The 22,134-nt window shown below is 43.0% G+C and overlaps 1 protein-coding gene across 1 annotated transcript in view; it reads left to right on the top strand.

Moving 5' to 3' along the window:
• Positions 1 to 20,126, top strand: part of unc13c (unc-13 homolog C (C. elegans)) — a gene marked incomplete at both ends in the record, with an annotated part of 309,285 nt that extends 289,159 nt beyond the window's left edge. Inside the window, 4 exons of the mRNA XM_083759363.1 lie at positions 348 to 495; positions 13,488 to 13,580; positions 16,620 to 16,779; positions 19,841 to 20,126. Coding sequence (XP_083615489.1) covers positions 348 to 495; positions 13,488 to 13,580; positions 16,620 to 16,779; positions 19,841 to 20,126 — 687 coding nt within the window. The remainder of the gene's footprint in view (positions 1 to 347; positions 496 to 13,487; positions 13,581 to 16,619; positions 16,780 to 19,840) is intronic.
• Positions 20,127 to 22,134: the final 2,008 nt, after the last annotated feature.

Raw genomic sequence — 22,134 nt, 5'->3', positions numbered from 1 at the left:
TGTGGAGGTTTCTGTATGTGTCTCTCTGTGTCCCTTTATTCCTATATATGGAGTTCTGTGTCAGGCATGCCCAAATATGAAGTGTGTTGCCAAACTCAATGTGACGTCATGGAATCCACAGGTGAGGGGACTTAGGCTCATTAGGCCCACTGGCAGAGCCTGACCAGAGCCTTTTTGTATGGTGGTTCTGAACAACCGTGTATCTGACACCGCGTACTGCCTGTGGTGGTGTAGAACGTGTGTTTCAAATTGTTGCGTGCATTACAGATGTATACACACATGTACTGAGACGTGGTGCATTTATAGATAGATGGTGATTTCTTTCCTTCTCTCTTTTGTCCCTCTAGCAATACTTCCACGCCGGAGGAAACGGTCTGAAGAAGACCTTCCTTGAGAAAAGCCACGACATGAGGTCCCTGAAATATGCTCTCAGCCTTTACACTCAACCTACAGATGCCTTGATCAAGAAATATATATGCACCCAGCTCTCTCAAGGTAAATATATATGCACCCAGCTCTCTCAAGGTAAATATATATGCACCCAGCTCTCTCAAGGTAAATATATATGCACCCAGCTCTCTCAAGGTAAATATATATGCACCCAGCTCTCTCAAGGTAAATATATATGCACCTAGCTCTCTCAAGGTAAGGAAATATATATGCACCCAGCTCTCTCAAGGTAAGGAAATATATATGCACCCAGCTCTCTCAAGGTATATATATATGCACCCAGCTCTCTCAAGGTAAATATATATGCACCTAGCTCTCTCAAGGTATATATATATGCACCCAGCTCTCTCAAGGTAAGGAAATATATATGCACCCAGCTCTCTCAAGGTAAATATATATGCACCCAGCTCTCTCAAGGTAAGGAAATATATATGCACCCAGCTCTCTCAAGGTAAGGAAATATATATGCACCCAGCTCTCTCAAGGTATATATATATGCACCCAGCTCTCTCAAGGTAAATATATATGCACCTAGCTCTCTCAAGGTATATATGCACCCAGCTCTCTCAAGGTAAGGAAATATATAGACCGATTCCGTACCGGTTTCATGGTCGCAGCCTACGTATTTCCTGTAGGCGGACTCGACGTAGCTGCGGGGGTAAAACCCTCACCAGGCGCACATCTTCCACTGCAGTGAACGGCAGAGTGACTGATGTTAGTTTGCCTCAAACTTTACTCCTTTACCTGCTTTTTTACTAACACTAACATTACAAAGATGCCCAGAACATCGAGATGAACCTGTGTAGTTTATGGCTGCTCCAACAGTAGTGGCAACATAACAAATAAAATAAAACGGAATGTCTAATATCCACCGCGATGGCTGAGACCAGAGCCATTGAGTAATGGTTGAGACAAAGCAGTGAAAGATACATAACGCCAGTCTTACCCAATACCAAATATTTCTGTTTTATTAACACAAGGCTGCTGTACTTTATACCTCATACTTTAAATGCTTAGTATGAGGTATAAAATACAGCAGCCTTGTGTTCATAAAACAGAAAGATTGGGTATTGGGTAAGACTGAAATTATGTATCTTGCAGGATTCTTCACTGATTTGTCTCAACCATTACTCAATGGCTCTGGTCTCCGCCATCGCGGTGGATATTAGACATTCCGTTTTATTTTATTTGTTATGTTGCCACTACTGTTGGAGCAGCCATAAACTACACAGGTTCATCTCGATGTTCTGGGCATCTTTGTAATGTTAGTGTTAGTAAAAAAGCAGGTAAAGGAGTAAACTTTGAGGCAAACTAACATCAGTCACTCTGCCGTTCACTGTAGTGGAAGATGTGCGTCTGGTGAGGGTTTTACCCCCGCAGCTACGTCGAGTCCGCCTACAGGAAATACGTAGGCTGCGACCATGAAACCGGTACGGAATCGGTCTATATGCACCTAGCTCTCTCAAGGTAAGGAAATATATATGCACCCAGCTCTCTCAAGGTAAATATATATGCACCCAGCTCTCTCAAGGTAAATATATATGCACCCAGCTCTCTCAAGGTAAGGAAATATATATGCACCCAGCTCTCTCAAGGTAAATATATATGCACCCAGCTCTCTCAAGGTAAATATATATGCACCCAGCTCTCTCAAGGTAAATATATATGCACCCAGCTCTCTCAAGGTAAATATATATGCACCCAGCTCTCTCAAGGTAAATATATATGCACCCAGCTCTCTCAAGGTAAATATATATGCACCCAGCTCTCTCAAGGTAAGGAGGCAACATTGCATCGTTTGTTTTGCTTCTGTCTGTCATTGTCCAATGCAATAAGGAGCGGCACGTTGGAATATTAAAAAAGCAAATCCACAATCGATAGAGACACCATCTCTGTGCTACATTTCAACTTAATGGGATTACTATTGTGGGGGAAAAAAGAAGAAGCATATTGTCTTCTTCACTGCACATTTACACAACACGCACGGTCTATTAATAGTGTGGCTTTCCTTTCAGACGACTAAATTAATTAGCGGTTATCTGGCTAACTGCCTTGAATCCCTGTCTATTATATTATAATAATAGGCTACGTCTTAACACCTTGGGCTGTACGGTGATGTCGCCTCTGTCGAGTGGAAACCTCATGTCCAAAACTGTTACTTTTCATGCAGGATTAAAATTCAATAGCATAGTGGCAAAAGTATAGCAGATCTATACCGCCGTGCCGTGTTTGGATGCACTTGTGTGATGCTGTAGTATAATGTAGGCCATTAATTCACCAAGAAAACACAAACACTTAAATATATGGAGATAGGAGGTTTCTGCCCGACAACAACGATAATGTCATGAAACAATGCCTACACACGTCATGCTAACATGAGCTTTGTGTGCTAAAGGAAGATACGTCATCTCACCACTAGGCAAGACATGGTACACAATTAGCCCTTCGCTAAACCCCATGCCAAAAAGTGACCCCAATGCCAATCCAAATAGTTTAGCAGCCGTTGCTAAGGATGGCAAGCTTTCGTCACCTCATAGCTGTCAGTGTTATTTTGCATGGCTGTGTTGTTGAACACATGCAGTACACAGTTTAAGGTCGGGAAAGTTACGCGACTGAGCCACCCAGGTGATGGCAATAATACTAATCACTGTAGACTTCTGTCAAGTTCCGTGCATTACATGAAAACTCCTATACTGTAGTTGATTGAGTTGCATACTGTTTCACCCTCTAGCATTTCTTATTTTTAGTTTATTGAAACAATGTCATGCACATAAATTTTGTCCAGTGCATAGCCTACTGCAGGCCTGGTTGACTAGATTTAAAAGACATTTTGAAGCTCTTGCTACTGAAAAAAGTTGATTGTTTATGGAGAAATCCCGTCATTTATGATCTCAATGCATCTCAATGAGTGAGAAGGACAGCTTGCCATGTCTCCTCTCTTGCTAACGTGCCTATTGGACAAGGACGGGTTGGGGAGGGACTTAGCCAAGGGCTAATGAATGGTTGCCTCTCCCCACATCTCTCCCTGGCTGTGAACGTCATGTGGATCAAAGCATTGGTTGTGCATTAAATGTTGTCCCATGAGAGTGCGTTGCTGACACGGAGAAAGGTCAGAATGTTGGGAAGATATCGTGTGTGACTTGAATGGGAAGAGTGGGTCCAATTGATGATATGCACACGGCTGACATCTTGCCAGCAAGGTGCTAACTAGCCGGTGCAACTTCCCATCCAGACAGAAAAGTCCTATCTAATTGTATTAAATAACGTCAAACTCGCAAAGCTTGAATTGTCCCCTTTCTTTCTGTTTAATACAAATCCACTGTAGACATGTTATGACAGCTACTATCCCTGTCAAGAAATTCCTTGCAGCAGATGAAGTGCTGGAGTTTGTTAGTGCTCGTTGACTATCACTCAACTTAGAAAAATAATCATCTTGCACGGAATTTCTTGACAGGAAGTAGCTCATAACATGTCTACGGTGGATTCTCATGAAACAAACACTTTGCAGATAGTTGGGCGATAATTCAAGCTTTTTGTACAGCTGCAGTGTTTGTGGTGAGATCTGGTCAGTTGTTCCACGGCAGCCAGGTCAAGAAAAGGCTACAAACCGCTAAAATGTCACGCCTGCAGATGACGCATGGCGCGCGTGCATGCGCACGTGGATATGCCCTTTTTTCGGGGGGTTTGAGCACCACCTCCCTCAGTGCTGTCTGCACACCACTGGTCAGGAGGTCTCTCTCTCTCTCTCTCTCTCTCTCTCTCTCTGTTTCATACGTTGAACGCATGTGAACGCGTGCAATGATAGTCGACGGCAGCGCGTTCATGTGTTTGGGGCAAATCCATCCCAGAATGCACTCTGTTGCACTCTGCACTCTGTTGATTTCTGAGGAGTGAAATCGCCTCATTATGCGCTTTAGAGCAACTTAACCCATTCTGACCGGGCACCCATTTTGGTGTCGGCATCATGTTATGCTTTAGCTATTAAAAAATAGCAGATCTACAAGCTCATATCGCGCCACCGAGTGGCGCGATACGAGCTTGTAGGTCTGCTATTTTTTGAAAAATCGAAGAACGACTGACATTTTTAGAATCTGATCTCAGGTCAGAATGGGTTCATCAGGACCAGTGTGTGTCCGGCGGAAACCTCGTATGAATCTGATCTCAGGTCAGAATGGGTTAATGCAAGTGGACGGGAGGAGAACTCGGGTGCCGTCTCTATTCATTATATACTCTGAGATTGAGCCCAACACGGGTCCAGTGCAGCTTCCAGCTCCCCGCTCGCCTGACTGTGGTGTAGCCTTGCAGAACGCAGCGCGGGCAGGAAACAGGCATCACGTATGGAGACAGACAATCGGAAGTCCAGCCAGGCAGCAATTCAGTCTCTCTCTCTCTCTCTCTCTCTCTCTCTCTCGGTGACTAGCAGATGGGCCATGGAAGCCCCGCTGTTTCAGCCGTCGAGATTACTCTGTCTCCGTGTCTCGCTTTCTAATGCATAACTTATACCTGGAGTGGTGGAAGAAGTTACTCACGTGTTTCCCTTAAGAAAAATCAATACTGCAATGTAGAAATAGCTGATCTGCACAACTGTATACAAATGGTGTATAGAGAGATCTTTGGTGTGCTACCCCATGACAGACTCTGTGCAATGCATAGAGGCAACGACGCTTCCTTCCAGGCGGTGCATGTGGGCCCCATTATTGGATTATGCTGAGATTTCTGGGATCCTTCTAAAGGCCCAATGCCCCATTGATTGGACAGACCTAGGATAGGAAAAAGGCTCTCTTGGTTTGCTTTCCTTTTTGCTGGCTTTTCTTGTGGTTTTGCTTCTTACGGCATGATGTGGATGTTGGTGAAGATGAACTGGAGGACCCCTGTCCCCCCCTGTCCCCCGTCCCAATGTTTTTTTTTGTTTTTTTGTTTTGTCTGCCTGTCAATTTGGTAAGGTGAAGGTTTGTAAAGTATGTAACTGTACGTGAAAAATCTTAAAAACCAATACAAATATAAGGCCCGTCTAGAGTTTGAATGGACAGGTATCAGTCAAAAGGAAGAGATCCAGTCTTATCCATGTGTGGCTATCCAGGGTTTGATGAGGTCAGTGTCTTCATATATGGAGACGGCCATATATGGTGGCGTGACGTGTCACGAGGCGTGGCCATATAGGGAGGCATGACACGAGGCGTGAGAAGAATGTACTTCACTGTTGTTGTACTTTTAATAATTACTTGCGCAAGCAGAGCGCGCAAGTAATAATTTCGCCCAGTCTCTTTCGCCGTGACAGCCAACCCGCCATTTGATGTTTATGCAAAAAAACATCTAATCTGTGCCTGTTTTGCTGGGACCAGATTACACAAATGACCATATTTCTTACGTCATCATTGAGTGCTAGTCATACGTATACTATATACATAATCAGTAAAAAATAAAATGGCAAATTGTGCCTGATCTGCTGGGACCAGAGTACGTGGTGTGTATATGTATGACTAGCTCTCAATGATGACGTAAGAAATATGGTCATTTGTGGAAATCTGGTCCCAGCAAAACAGGCACAGATTTGATGTTTTTTTGCATAAACATAAAATGGTGTGTTGGCTGTCACGGTTTTTGGCGCAAAGTAACCACAGTATACCGCTAATCAACTTACAACTACATACTCTATATAGTATGTATATGTATACGTATGTCTTACGTCATTATTTAGAGCTACTCATACGTATACTATATACATAACCAGTAAATTGTGCCTGATCTGATGGGACCAGAGTACGTGGTGTGTATATATGTATGACTAGCTCTCAATGATGACGTAAGAAATATGGTCATTTATGTAATCTGGTCCCAGCAAACCAGGCACAATTTGCTATTTTATTTTTACTGGTTATGTACAGTATATAGTATACGTATGACTAGCTCTAAATGATGACGTAAGACATACGTATACATATACATATACTATATAGAGTATGTAAGACATACTCTATATAGATAGAAACTTGAACCATACTTAATAATACTAGGTGTTTATATGCATAAAGTAGGTAGGTAGCAAATAGTTACGTCTAATAATTATACATTTCAAACGTTCCTTCACAGAGATACTGAGATTTGACAGTTTACAGCAGTCGAAAGTACTTGCGCGCTCTGCTTGCGCACTAGTTGGCCATTTATGGCCTACTAGTGTGCAACAAGCAAGTATGCACTCGACAGAGTGCAGTTCTAGTTTGATAATATCTTTTATGGAAGGTTATGGATGGTTAACAGAAGTCAGTGTGGAATTGCTATAATTAAGTAAAACATAAAAAAATCGAGTACTTCTTACATCAACTGCCGTACACCCTAGCAGTGCATAGACACACTCGAACCTATAGGCACACACACGCATTAGGCCATTAGAATATTCTAGCAAAGCGTGTGCACAGGGAAGCATGTGACTCTGCTTGACCTGAACGGAACAGAACTTCATTAGTATTACTGCTGCTACTACAGTGTCTTGGGAAGCCGGAACAAAACAATGGTATGTACACGTTTGTACTCGTACACAAGATGTAACAAAATGAGGAAATATTGAAACCTATGTTATGTCAGTGATGGTGGTCCGCCTGCCTTCCGATTAGCCACTTTTAATATAGGATAATTGCCATTGTTCATGTTAGATCCCACTACATCTCATAGTCAAATATTGTATCCTTTGAACATAATTTGAGTACTCCTACTTTGGTATCTTGATGCCAAGACTTATTTTGAATACAGGACTTGTACTTGTGAAAGAGTATTACTACATTGCGGTATTGCTATACTTTTGACTTAAGTAAAACATATGCTGTTCACTCCTCTCCTTTATCTCCTTAATACACTCTTCCTCTAGCTTCTCCCCACTTCATTGTGCGTCACTACTTGGACCTTAATTCACTTTGGTTTCCATTCGACAGACACATTACGTTGTGTTGTTGTTGTTGACTGTCAAGTAGGAAATGTTCCCTGACTGCATGCTCTCCATCCATACCGCCAGCCCCCGACTGGTCGATAGCATGCAGCGTCCAGTGGCGTGTGGCGGCGTTCATTTCACTCAACCCCCGAGGCCTTAATTGTGTCACGTCTGTCTTTCCTATAACTCCCTCCCACCACCATCCCACCCACTACTCCAACCTCTCTCCGAAGCGCCGTCATTATAATAAGTCAGGGAGCTTGTTGCTTCATTACCAGCTGTGATGTGTACTACTTGTTTGGCACGTTATTGATTAGCTATTGGATCAACATGCACGTTCATCAAGTGCCGACAGGGGCACCTGCCTCCAACAGTGCTTAACATCTGTTTCGTCTGAGGCCAGGTAGTGATGCAATGGTGTGTGTGTGTGTGTGTGTGTGTGTGTGTGTGTGTGTGTGTGTGTGTGTGTGTGTGTGTGTGTGTGTGTGTGTGTGTGTGTGTGTGTGTGTGTGTGTGTGTGTGTGTGTGTGTGTGTGTGTGTGTGTGTGTGTGTGTGTGTGTGTGTGTGTGTGTGTGTGTGTCTGTCTGTCTGTCTGTGTGTTGCTCTGATTGGAGGCTGTTCTGTGGACTGTGCCTAAACGATAGTAAAGCATCACACAAAAGTATCGGATCTACAAGCTCGAAAAGGGTTGCTTTGGGCCACGTTTCGAGCTCGTAGATCTGCTACGTATGATGCTTTTCAATTTGAATCATGCAAAGTAACAGTTTTGGACATACAGTATGAGGTTTTCCACCCGACAGCGACGATATGCTCCTGGTCATTCTATACGGTCATTTTGGTACATTTAGGTCTGATCATGATGTGCCGTGCATGACAGAATCACGCATACTTTACATTATGTTTGACCATTTTCTAAATTTGATTTACATTTTGGGAAAAACTAAACAAAATTAAACTCCAATTAAACATGGGGGTGCCCCGTCTGCCCACTGGATCTGTATCGCAATTATTGGACAGATTTAGTTACATTGAAGAGTTAGATAAAAAAGTTAAAAACATCCATTAACCTCTGTTATATATTTTTTACTTTCACTTTAGAACTGTACTTTGGCCTATATTTCTTTTTTCTTTAAACGCATACTTAATACCCCACAATTGGCCTCCCCGCCCACTGTCTGATCTCCCTATACTGTTCCCCCTAAGAAAGAAAAAAGTGCTTATATAACAGAGATAATGTCCTCGCCTCTACGCCGCAATAATCTTCTCCATTTATTCCTATAAGCGGTGTATCGGCTCTCTAATGGCAGCTCGATCATTGGGAACATTACAGCCCCTCTCTCTGGATAAAGAGACTGAATAGGTGACCATCAAATCATTTTGCATCTAATAGATAAGATAAGCGGTAAGCCTTATACCGCACGTTTTATCTTCACGCCGTCGAGAAGGGCTCGTGTGACGAAACATGTTGGCCAGTAAATATGAGATGCAAATGAATTCAGCCTATTCAGTCCTTTTCGTTCGTATAGTGCAGAGTGCCTCTGCTATATTTCTTTTTGACAAAAGGGGAGAAAACGCTCCGAGCAACAAGGGAAACTGGATGGATGGATGGATGCAGGGTCTGGATGTTTATTCTTTTCCTTTCTTTTCATTTTTGTCGTCTCCTTCTTCCGGAGACATAATGTTCCAGTGACATTAAAGCAGCGATCCTGAACCGACCCCTCGGGCACTTGTTGGACATTGAGCCGTTGCCCAACCGGTTGACCTGTGAATCGCTGTCACGCCACTCCACTCATAACGTCACTCCACTCATAACGTCACTCCACTCATAACGTCACTCCACTCATAATGTCACTCCACTCATAATGTCACTCCACTCATAATGTCACTCCACTCATAATGTCACTCCACTCATAACGTCACTCCACTCATAATGTCACTCCACTCATAATGTCACTCCACTCATAATGTCACTCCACTCATAATGTCACTCCACTCATAATGTCACTCCACTCATAATGTCACTCCACTCATAATGTCACTCCACTCATAACGTCACTCCACTCATAATGTCACTCCACTCATAATGTCACTCCACTCATAATGTCACTCCACTCATAACGTCACTCCACTCATAATGTCACTCCACTCATAATGTCACTCCACTCATAACGTCACTCCACTCATAATGTCACTCCACTCATAATGTCACTCCACTCATAATGTCACTCCACTCATAACGTCACTCCACTCATAACGCCACTCCACTCATAACGTCACTCCACTCATAACGTCACTCCACTCATAACGTCACTCCACTCATAATGTCACTCCACTCATAACGTCACTCCACTCATAATGTCACTCCACTCATAACGTCACTCCACTCATAACGCCACTCCACTCATAATGTCACTCCACTCATAATGTCACTCCACTCATAATGTCACTCCACTCATAACGTCACTCCACTCATAACGCCACTCCACTCATAATGTCACTCCACTCATAACGTCACTCCACTCATAACGTCACTCCACTCATAACGTCACTCCACTCATAATGTCACTCCACTCATAACGTCACTCCACTCATAACGTCACTCCACTCATAACGTCACTCCACTCATAATGTCACTCCACTCATAATGTCACTCCACTCATAATGTCACTCCACTCATAATGTCACTCCACTCATAACGTCACTCCACTCATAACGTCACTCCACTCATAACGTCACTCCACTCATAATGTCACTCCACTCATAATGTCACTCCACTCATAATGTCACTCCACTCATAATGTCCGTCTCCGTCACTCGCTGTACACAATGGCCGTCCTCTTCATGTCCCGCTTGTCATGTGTCCCCGTTTGCTCCCCGCTCCGTCAACCCCGTTGGCCTTTCTTTGTCAGCACATGTTGTCGGCACTTCACAGTCACATGGTTCCTATACACAAGTATAATAATGGACAAGTATGGCCAAAATGTCCTCTCAGTACAGGGTTGTGTAGTTGAATGGCCTTCCTCTGCGTATAAGGGATTGTGCTAAATTTCCCTCTTTTAAATACAATCTTATCTACATCTTATTTCTAGTTACTTTGCCTATTTGGATTATTGTTATGAAACATTAACCCGATTGGGCTGTATTCATCTATTCCAACATGATAACATCTATAGCAGATCTACAAGCTCACAACGCCGTACGTTATGATGACACATTGATGAGCTTGTAGATCTTCAAAATATATATTTCTTTTTTATTCTTTCAGAGCGAACGTTTTTAACTCACATCTTTGCTTCTTGGCGGCCCCTGGAACAACATATTTTCAAAAATATTATAAGTTTGGGGTTCCTTCACATTAAATAGTTTGACCACCACTGATGCAGCAACATGTTTTTCAGAAAACTGTCACGAATTAGAAAAATAAAATTGGATTAAGTATTATCGTCTCTGTTGGGTGGAAAACTCACTGTTAAAAACTGTTACTTTTCAGGATTCAAATTCAAAAGCAGAAAGTTCCAACGATGTTTTGACGCTAATACCTTTGTACTTTTCCTCCAGTATAAAACCATGTATTTCTACACTGTATATTGATAGTACTTCTTGCACAACTGTCCCTGTTCTGCTCTCTGCTCAGCCAAAGCCATTCTTTGTCATCAGTGTTGCCAGTGGTTCTCAGACGTTCTTTTATTTATTTATTTTTTATTTATTTTTTGTTTTTCCATTCACTCCTGGGTGAAATGGATTTGTTGTAACAGATGGCCGCGGCGGGTACGCGCCACACGATGGAGCCCACATGGCATGCCCTCTCTTTTCACAGCCCTGGAACCAAGGAAATTGATTTATCATTTGGTTAGCCGTGTGTTTCCTTCTGTTCCAAAGGAAGGGGACCCCTGGCACGCTCTGTCTGTCTGTCTGTCTGTCTTGGCTCTCTCTGCATATCCCACCCAGTTATTCTTTGTCAGGTATGCCCAAATATGGAGTCTATGCAGATGTCAGAGAACAGGCCAGTTCCATTATGGAGATATATAGGCAATTCACACTGAGACGGACTAAATCCGTTTCATTGGAACCGTTTCCGAATACGGTTGCCTGGTCCCCGATGGCCATGATTCACATTGCCCGGGTACACTTGCATAACACACTTCAATCCCCCAGATGGCGGTTTGCTTGATGGCTGGCGCGCCCGGCCACTGACCATCAACTCTGCGACATTGTCTCAAATAAATCCTGACACACTGCATTGCATTGCCTCTTTGGCTCTTTGCCGTTACACTACTGCACTGTCAGCCTGCCTGCTATTCACTGTGTCAGTCAGTTCTGTGCTCCAGTTATAGTTACCTTTATTGAAAGGATAAGCCCCTTGAGATGTCACATCTCATTTTAGAGGGGGTCCTCAACACAGATACATTGTACAATACAGTTCACAAAACAATACAACAGTACAACCATACAGACAGGACAAAACAAGACAAAACAGAACAAAAGCTCTCCCAAAGATAGCTCCCACCCCACTGTTTCAACCCTAAATAGCAGAGTTCAATATACCTATTGCACAATAAGACCATGTTATTAGGCAAAAAAATAATAAAAGCAAACAAGCAAACAAGCAATACCAGCAAGCATAATGTGATAATAATTAACAGCAGCACCGAGCCAGCAGGGAACACATATGAAGGTACATACAGATCAGTCAGTATGTTATGTTTATGGAAAAACAAAGACAACTGCCAAGAAGAGTACGTTAAATTAGAAGCATGAGCACGGCGTTAGAAGGTGTATGAAAATTGATTCCTTAAATACGCGAGGGAAGTGATTGATCTGAGTGGACTTGGTAGGTCATTCCAATCAGATGGAGCTTTAAATTGGAAGGCACGGCGCCCACATTCCTTTTTTATCCTTGTGGGGACTGTAAAGTAGGGATGGTCCGTGTGTCTTAAATTATAGGGTGGTGTGTATGGGACAAGAAATTGTTTCAGGTACTGTGGATAATGAAAGAAAATACATTTGAAAATAAATTGTAGCCAATGTGAGTGTCTTCGTGATTTAGGTGTGTAGTGTTTGATATTAGTTTGCTATGGATTCTACTTTAGCATTATTATTATTTTGTTTTACTTTGGAAACTATGCCAAGCAAAGCCCAAGAGCCACGTGTAGTCCGCAGAATAAGATCAGTGCGTACTGCGGTGCCGCGTGCAACGCAGATTCAACAGGAGACGGGCGGCGTTGAAAAATGCGCTGGTGTTATGTGTCGTGCAGCGGCTGTGTTTTATTTTGTTGGCGCTTGGCTCGTCGACTAGAGATTATATCACGTTCTTTAAAAAAACAACAGTCCACTTCCTTCTTTAGGTATGCATGCATTCACATTGGAACGATCCGTATCTGAATACACTTCAACGGTCCAGAGACCCGACTTTACAGAACCAGTAAAGTTCCGAGGTGATTTTTCTTTGTTATATAGGGTTTATATAACTGTTCTAACCGGAAGAACCACCCATCGATAAAGGCCGCACAAAAAGCAGAAATAGCGAATCTACAAGCTCACAACGTGGAACATTGCAACGCGGTGTGAGCTTGTAGAGCAGTGTGGAAACAAATATCTCTCTCTCACACACACGCACACTCGCGCCGTCTCACTGACTTTCTCTCCCTCCGCTGCCTCTCTCGTTTCCCCCCTGTCTCCTCCTCTTCCTGTCAACGCTTCTATATTCCCCTTCCTTTTCTCCCTCCCCACCCATCCCCCAACTCGCTCTCCCCCTGTCTGTCTCTTTTTCCTCACTTGTCCTCACACTCTTTTTATCTCGCCCTCTCTCCCACCCTTCCTCCCGTCTCTTTCCCTCCTCACAATTGAATTGAATACGATCGATTCGATTCGATTCAAAGGAGCTTTATTGGCATGAGAAAACATACATACGCATACATTGCCGAAGCAAAAGTGGAACAAAGCGATCAAGATAAAACAATGTATGTATACAAATAAATATTGAATATGAATAGGAATAAAATAAAGGTGTAAACAGAGCTGTGTTACATTAACACTTGTGAGTAATACTATCTTGTGAAACTATAAAAAAGATTGTCTCTCTCTCTCTCTCTCTCTCTCTCGGTGTGTGTCCAGGCCAGTCATCCAATGGATCCGTCGGGGAGGTGTGTATGCAGGTAGATCTCGTCTCTCACCCCGGCACCGGAGAGCACAAAGTCAGCGTGAAGGGTGAGCTCTCCAGCACCTTATGTTCACCCTCCTTGTTCAAACACGCTCACATAAGGGCGGGGCCATTAACCCACAACACAATGTTATATGTGACTAAATTTGATTGAGGGACTGCCATTGGATTTTTTCTTTTTCATGTCATATGAAAGCAGGGAATCATAGCTTCAAATTGACATATTGGTTGTTCAGTTTGACCCACCAGTTTAGGAGATATGGCTTATAGAGTGATGTCTTGCAGAAAACAGCGAGTTGAGAAAACAGGCTTGAAAGGTTCACTTCTGTGGTCTCTAACATTACACCTAGCTACATGTTTGGGCATTTATTTCATATTTACAGCTTTCAGCTCTGACACTTATTTCGGACATGCTCTAGTATGTGACGAGTCTGCCTGTGCTATTAACTCATTAAAAAGTCTCTCAGTCAAATCTGGTCACATATTATTTATTAACCATATCAACCATCGTGTGGAAGGAACACGTTATTCCAACCAGTTCCTTTTACCTCCTTCAGGCTGGCCATGTATGGATTCTAGACTAGCCTTGGGGCAGTGCATGTGGATGGTTGTGGTGTTGTGTTGGGGCAGTGCATGTGGATGGTTGTGGTGTTGTGTTTTCATGAATGTTGTGATTAGTACCAGCCGACAACTAAGGTCACGTGTTGTGTTGGGGTGTTTGTGTGTCTGGGAATAATAACGGAATTAGCATTTAGCTTGCACAACACCTCAAAAGGAGTCATTAAAACAATTCTTCAGAAAACTTGGGTCACACACAGCATGACTTTGTTTCTGTTTGAAGTACAGATGCATTATTCTCGACAACTTGATTCAAGAACAGTGGTTATCATTATCAATCTCTTTTGGGGCCAGTTCGCCCCATACCAAACCCAACTAAAATGTGGACCTGTGAAATTACATTATTCTGTGTTGCTTATTATAATTTAGAAAGCCTCAAATCCAATGACAAGTCCAAGATGTAATATTAAAATGTGTTGTTATCATCGTGTGATAACAACCCAGCTAAGCTAATGAATAAAATAAATAAAAAGCGCCTGTGACAATTAGAAGTGGAATTGTATATCCATAAAATAGGCATCACTGTTGGAATTTCCAAGTGTAATTTGATCTCATCACGGACCACGGACGTCAATCACAAGCAGACAATTTGGTGCAGTATAGCAAACAAGATTAATTCATAATATTATTGTTCCTCATACATGCATAAGAGCATTACAGACTGTGCTCCAGTCAGGGGGCTGTGGTTTAGAACTCTGCATGTAGCCTCTCACAGTGCACACTGGTTCTCAAACGTATAGTTTTTCTTTATTTCAAGGACCCCCATAACTCTGAGAAATGGAACCATTTAGAAGCCCCTCAAGGATACAGCCTGACCCTGACGTCACATATAGAGAACCACCGCACAATGGACTCGTTTTCAGAGCCACACAGTAGACTCCATTCACTGCATGTTACAATCACAAGGTTATTATGCAATTGTGCTATTTATCGAAATGTAGTCGAAAAGATGCTATGGGTTATGCTGACGTGGCTGCTGAAAAAGGAACAAAACCAAATATGTTCCCCTATAATGATGGCTGCAGCCTGAACAAAATATACAGAAGAATTTAGAATTTTATTGAAAGGATAGCCCCTTGAGATGCAGCATCTCATACGGTGCATTTGCGGTGCAATTGGTGGAACTTTCAAGATACGGGCACTCTGACGGTGCGGCGGTCAAGTAGAAAAACTAATAATGCTTTTATAACAGGTCAACAACCTCATGATGCTGCTTTTTTTGTGAATGCTCGTCCCCGTCTTCAGTTTTCACGGACAGCGGAACATCACAGCTAATGTTGTAAACAACTTTATGGGAAACGAACCTCGGGCCTTGTATAGTCCCACCAGACACTTGCACAAAAAGTTCAAATGAAAGAACTTCGACCGATGACTCATGGGAAGCCCTAATGGTAGTGAATAGCTGATATGCATAATGAGCTTTGGGTGATTTCAACTTGCCCATAATGTCTTGCTGACAACACTAATTGAAATTAGTGTTGTTGTGTTCTTTTGGGAATTAATTCAGACTGAAACCGGCTATAGCCATATCAGACTCTCAGCATTGCGTGTCTATCATATTGCACCATAGACATGCAATTAAATACCAACGGCCATCTTGGATGGACTGAAGTCTGATGAAAAATGATGAAAACTTTCACTCAAATATGCTAAAATGGTATAAAGAAAATCACACCCAACTTCTTACTGACAGTGTCTACTACTATGACGTAAAATTGTCCATTCATTGTCAATGGGAGTTTAACGTTAGTTTAGGACAAAGTTTGTCCAGAAAGTTTGTCCAGAAAGCTGGACATAGCTAGCGCCCTAAAAAAACAGAAGGAAACACAAATGCCCCCCAATGGCACCTCAACCTCCCCCCCCCCAGTTCAAAACTCTCGCTTCTAGTGCTCCCATAAATACGCTAATATCATATTTGGAAATGGAATTTCAGTGGGAGGCATTTATATCCCATCTCATCCTCACAGCTCATTACAGCCACCCAGGGCTCTCACACCGGTTTACGTTTCAAATGAAGGTCATTAACGGCAGACTGCACCTTTTTATATTGCTTGTTAATGAAATGCATGCTCCCTCGTGTTCCGCCCTCCAGGTGTTTGGTTTGCATAACATAACAAATAATCACATCATTAAATGCTATGAGCCAAATTATATATTTATATCTGTATATTTATTTTATTTTAGCTATTTAGATGACCCCCCCCCCCCCCCCCCCCAACAAAAAAATGATAATTTCTAGCTTTTCTCCACAGTGCTGTGTGTAGGGTGCATACGTTTGTTACTAACAGTCCGACAGGCATTAGTCCCAACGACACCGTCGCTACTAACAAACCTGTGGTATAGGCTAAAACTAACTTGTGGCTTCCTGTGAGGTTATTTTTAAGGTTGGGTGTCGGACTCATGAGCGCACGGTCCCGCTGTGTGTAATGTTGCCCGTTGTGTTCGTCTGTGCTTTGCCCCTCTGCCAGTGTTGGCGGTGAACAACATCACTTGGCAGACCAACGCCATGTTCCGGCCCTTCGTGGAGGTCAACGCCATCGGGCCCCATCTGGCCGACAAGAAGCGCAAGTTCAGCACCAAGACCAAGAACAACAACTGGTCACCAAAGTACAATGAAACATTCCAATAGTGAGTGTGTTTTTTTTAACGGGCTACGTAACCACTTAAGGACTTATTTTCTATTAATTGCACACCCCTCTCCAATGGAGATTAGTTTAGGTTGTTTTTTTTTGTCGCATTCCTAAGCCAATATTTTGATGACCGGTGGAATCTCACTCACTCAAATAGTCTCCTACTGCGCCTGGGTGGCGCATGTGGTAAAGTGGGGGCAGCGGTGGCCGAACGGTTTGCGGAGCGGTCTTGATATCGGAAGGTAGCTAGTTCGTATCCCCGGACCGGCACGTTAAAATGACCACCGCTGAAGTGCCCTTGAACAAGGCATTGAACCCCTACCATGAAATGTTCTATATGAGCAGGGCCTGGCTGTAAACAAGTTCTTGAGCTTAGTCCAGTTACCCTGGGTAACATAGTATCGTAACATAGTAACTTTCTTTCTTTCTTGTCCCTGCCGGGCGTCTACACGAACACAATTGGCCCGTTTTCTTGGGGGGACAGCCGGGCGGTGCAGATGTACAAAACGATATACAAACTGTGTCACAGACAGTACATACTATATAGTCACTAGACTCACTACTCAACTCCAGTTTTAGAGTTAAATTATTCCTGGTCAAAAGCTAAATGCTTTTAAAAATATGTAAGTATTCAAAAGTACAAACTATAAATCAATTCTGTACATTTGCTCCTCCTTGTGTTCCTACTGCACACTACTACATACTGTATAATAAGAAATATTCACTCTCACACCTCAGTGCATCGTCTGACATTCTGGTCAGTGATGGTATTTCTGCTGTCTTCCTATACATTACACTATAGAACCTGATAAAATGACCTAATCCACTGATAGTGCATGTGAAAGGCTTCACTCTCTGTCGGGGTGGAAACCTCATATGTCCAAGAAACATAGCTTTTTCAATAAAACAGTCAGGATTTAGAAGACATTTGTAGAATCATTCCCAGGTCAAAATGGGTTAATATGGAGTGGAGATGAGAGGTTTCTGCCCGACAGCAACGGAATAGGTGCTGGTGGGGAGGTGGTCTGCCTGCTCTCTGCCAACCACAGGCCAGGCAGTATAACTCTGTCATTTGTTCTAGTCATGTGTGTTCTCGGGAGCAGTGCTCGTTCCGTTCGGCAGTATTGCCTTGTCGAAAAAGCTGGCAGGGGGGGTGAAAGGGACGGCTCTGCACATGGGGTATGCACATGCATACAGTGAGTGGCAAAGGCTAAAAATGTCTTCTACATCCTGACAGTTTTCTGAAAAAGCTATGTTTCTACGATTTTTCAAAAATAGCAGACCTACAAGCTCGTAGCGCGCCACTCGGTGGCGTGCTACGAGCTTGTAGGTCTGCTATTTTTCAATAGCTAAAGCATTACATAATGCAACACCAAAAGGGTTCCCGCTTAACTCATGCACAGGTGTGATGATGATGTCATGCACATACCCTCTATTTAGCAATAGCTCACAATGTAGACATACTCTGTTACAAGTAAAAGTCCTGCCTTCAAAATTTGACTTGAGCAAAAAAGTACAAAAGTATTGACATCAACAAATATATATATATATACAATATATAGCCTACTGTATACATAACATTGCAGGTCTACAAGCTCACAGCGTATCACATAGTGAAAAAAGAAACGAATCTACAAAGGAGAAAACAGCACAATATACCAATATTGCCTCTGAGATGGTCGACATGCATCACCTCATCCTCAAGTAAAAGTAAAAGTACCTCAAAATTGTACTTTAGTCCAGTACTTGAATGCATGCACTTATACTTGCTTTTCCATCACAGCACAAGCCGTGCCAGTTCAGTGGGAGTAATGGAGCTATAGAGACTGATCCTAAAATGTGAGCTCCTATACTATAGCAGTCTCTGCCAACGGAGAGATCAATGTATGCCCAGCGCAGGCCGCATTAGGGACCTCACTCACCGGCGGTGCCATTTGAATTTTAAGAGGCCATTAAGTTGGCGTGGCGGGGGCATAATTAGAACACAACCTAAAGAAATGGCAGGCCGGTAATCATAATGGCTCGCAGTGTGAATGGAGACGTCCAATTCACTCGCTAAAAACACGAGCACATTATCTTTTAAGACAGGAACGCGTCCGGTGGGGTCCAACCCCCTTTCTCATAGCCTGAGAATGTCAGCCAGTCATATAGGCTTCACTGACAAATGATACGCATCCAAGGAACAGAGGCAAATGTCACAGTCCAACGAGCAAATTGGTATGCATGGAAATACGTCTCGCGCCTGAATGACACCTTCATCAGGCTTCTCAACCGATGTGTTTGTTTCCTCTATCGTGCCTAGTTGGTTCGTTTTTAATAACATGTCAGACCAGAGAGACAAATTAACGCTGTATATATAATAGTAGGGCATTCACTTCTAGTCATTTTTACTAGTTTACTAGTCGACTATAGTCGACTAACTACCTATTATGTAAATTATGAAATAAATATTTGTACATTTAAAAACTGTGTACATTGGTGACTATAACTATAATCTACCTGATCTTGAGGTCTACAAAATCGGGGAAAAAATTAACTTTTTTTTTTCAACTAGTCAAGTACGAACAAGGCTGACTAGTGGATTCACTAGTCGACGAGTAAACTAGTTAGTCGACTAGTTGCTTAATGCCCTGATATATAGTAGCATTATGTTTTTAATAGTTTATGATAAGCTAAGATATAGGATTAGGATAAGACAGACCTTTATTGACACTCTTTGTCCACTGTGTGTCTTCTGGGGGACCCTGGCACAAAACATTTTCAGATAGGGGGGGGGGCGGCGGGCAAATGTATATAATCAATTCGGGGGTCTTTGACGCAAACGTTTTAGACCCACTGGTTTTGAGCAGTGGTTCCCAAACCTTTTGGGCATGTGACCCAAAAGAGAAATCAGACGTTTGCCCGGGACCCCAAAAACGAGTGAAAAGAGCTTGTAGATCGGCTCTTTTCACTACATCTTAAACATTTGTTTTCTAATTTATGGAATTGTACCGTACTTTGACTCTTGCACTTCCCTGTGTCTCCCTCCCTCCCTTCACCACACACACACACACACACAGCATTTTGAGCAACGAGCACGGCCCGGAGGCCTACGAGCTGCACGTGTCGCTGAAGGACTACTGCTTCGCCCGCGAGGACCGCATCATCGGCATGACGGTCATCCAGCTGCGTGAGCTGGCGGACAAGGCCAGCTGCTCGGCCAGCTACCCGCTGGTGAAGAGCATCGCCATGGACGAGACGGGCCTGACCATCATGCGGATACTCTCGCAAAGGACCCACGATGAGGTAGCCAAAGAGTTTGTCCGTCTCAAGACGGACACGCGCTCGCTGGAGGAGGTTTCGTAAAAAGAAAAAAACTTAAAAAAACGGCAAAAAGACAGGAAACGAAAGAATGATTACGATGATTGATGAGGGTCCCGTTGGAAGAAATGCAGTATACCGAAATGTCGTGTTATGTCTTAACAGAGGAGAGAGAGAGAGAGAGAGAGAGAGAGAGAGAGAGAGAAAGCGAGCCAGAGAAAGGAGAGAGACTGAAGTTGCAGAAGATTTGGGCTGTCCACGAGGGGGACAGTTATGGGGAGTAGGACTGTCCAGAGAGAGAGAGAGGCTGAACTTGCACATAAGAGACAGGGTGTCTTCTCTGTGTCTCCTGTCTCCTCTGTGTGTCGGACAGCTCGCAATTCATTTTCACGTGAATTTGACGAGACAACCCTTTTGGGTGGCTGTGTTCTGCCCTCCTCCCCCGACACACAGAGGAGACAGGAGACACAGAGAAGACATGTGTCTTTTATGTGATGTGTGAGCGGAGCCAGAGAGAGAGAGAGAGTTGTGTTTGTTTGTTTTTGTGCATGTGCGTAAAAAAACATCTGTTGGAATGTTGATTTTAAAACTACAGTATGTAAAAGTGTTTACTTACCGTATGCTTACTATTAAGTACTATATTACTACGAGTTATGTTAACGAGACATGGAATACCTTTCTTTTGTACAACATTTAGTCTTTTTGAACAGAAATTTGTTCCAATAAAGTGCCAAACCAGAGTTAAAACAGAAGAAGACGACGAAGGAGAAGACTAAGAAGAAGAAGACAAAGAAGAAGAAGAAGGAAAAAAGAGCAAAACAAAAATATATGATGAATTATGGTGAACTTAGTATGTTTGAAATTTGCTCGATTATTTTGTCCAGTGTAACATCATCCTCTGACTGTGTGGCGTTCTAATTGTTAAACCACTGGCACCCTCATGGCATCCCTGGCGTCTGGGCATGTCATTATAGGCGGAAATAAAAAAATAAAATAAACTTCTAAAATTGTTCTAACTTAGCAAATCTATTAAGCTCACGACGTGTCGCGATGTGACGGTGTCGTAAGCCCGTGTAGATCGGCTATTATGGAAATGATTGATAGAAAAATTGTTGTGGTTAAGTGGTTGAAAAAAACAAAAAAACAAAAAACAAAAAAGTCTTTCATTTTCGTTGAGTTGTTAATTTTGGCACCCTCGTTATTTTGCGTTGCGTTACCTTTTCGTGCACGCACGCACACACACACACATGCACGCGTGCGCACGCACACACGCAAACACACACACACACGCATACACACACATGCACGCACCACACACACACACACACACACACACACACACAGCACTCTGTTGTGCATGACCCGCTCTCAAACAAACAGTGTCTCTTCTCCCATGATTCCACCGTTGACCACACGGGGCAGGGCTCCCTTCCCCCTATAACGCCTTCCAAACTCTTTGTATTTTAAGTCCACCTGATGAAAAACTAAAAAAAAGAGAGACCATTTTTTTAAAAGACGTTTAAAAAAAAAAAAATTAAAGAAAAAAAGGGCGATGACTGCTATGTAAACCTTCATAGGTGTTTGTAATTTTATAATTACCATGACAACAATGATGACAACCTCCAGTGCTAACAGTCTTGGCAGAGATGATGGGAAAAAATGTCTTTCGTTTCTTTCTTTGCGTTTGTTTTGTTCGTTTGTTTGTTTCTGTTCTGCGTTATTTGGCTTTTCTTTTTGTCTCCGATCTTTCGGCCGTTGGCTTCCAGCCTTTCTGAATCAGTGGTTCTCAAAGTGGGGTCGGGCCGGGGACCCCCAGGGCGTCCTTGAGTGGGTTCCAAGGTGTCCCCCTATATAGCTACAGGATTACTAGACCCAAATGGACCCTTTTACAGGTCTGTAGCGCTTAAGAGCATACACATTCTCAGAGTTATTTGGGGTCCGTGGCCGATTGCATATATATATACGAAACCAGGGTCCCAGAGAGAACTCTTGAGAATCACTGTTCTGAATGACCACTGTGAACATGAGCTTTGGAAGGCGAGCTTACATTTAA

This window comes from Protomyctophum parallelum, assembly GCF_964188405.1.
Source record: "Protomyctophum parallelum genome assembly, chromosome: 2".
Classification (NCBI taxonomy): domain Eukaryota; kingdom Metazoa; phylum Chordata; class Actinopteri; order Myctophiformes; family Myctophidae; genus Protomyctophum; species Protomyctophum parallelum.
The sequence above is the reverse complement of the archived record's forward strand: the minus strand, read 5'-3'. Positions and strand labels throughout refer to the sequence as shown.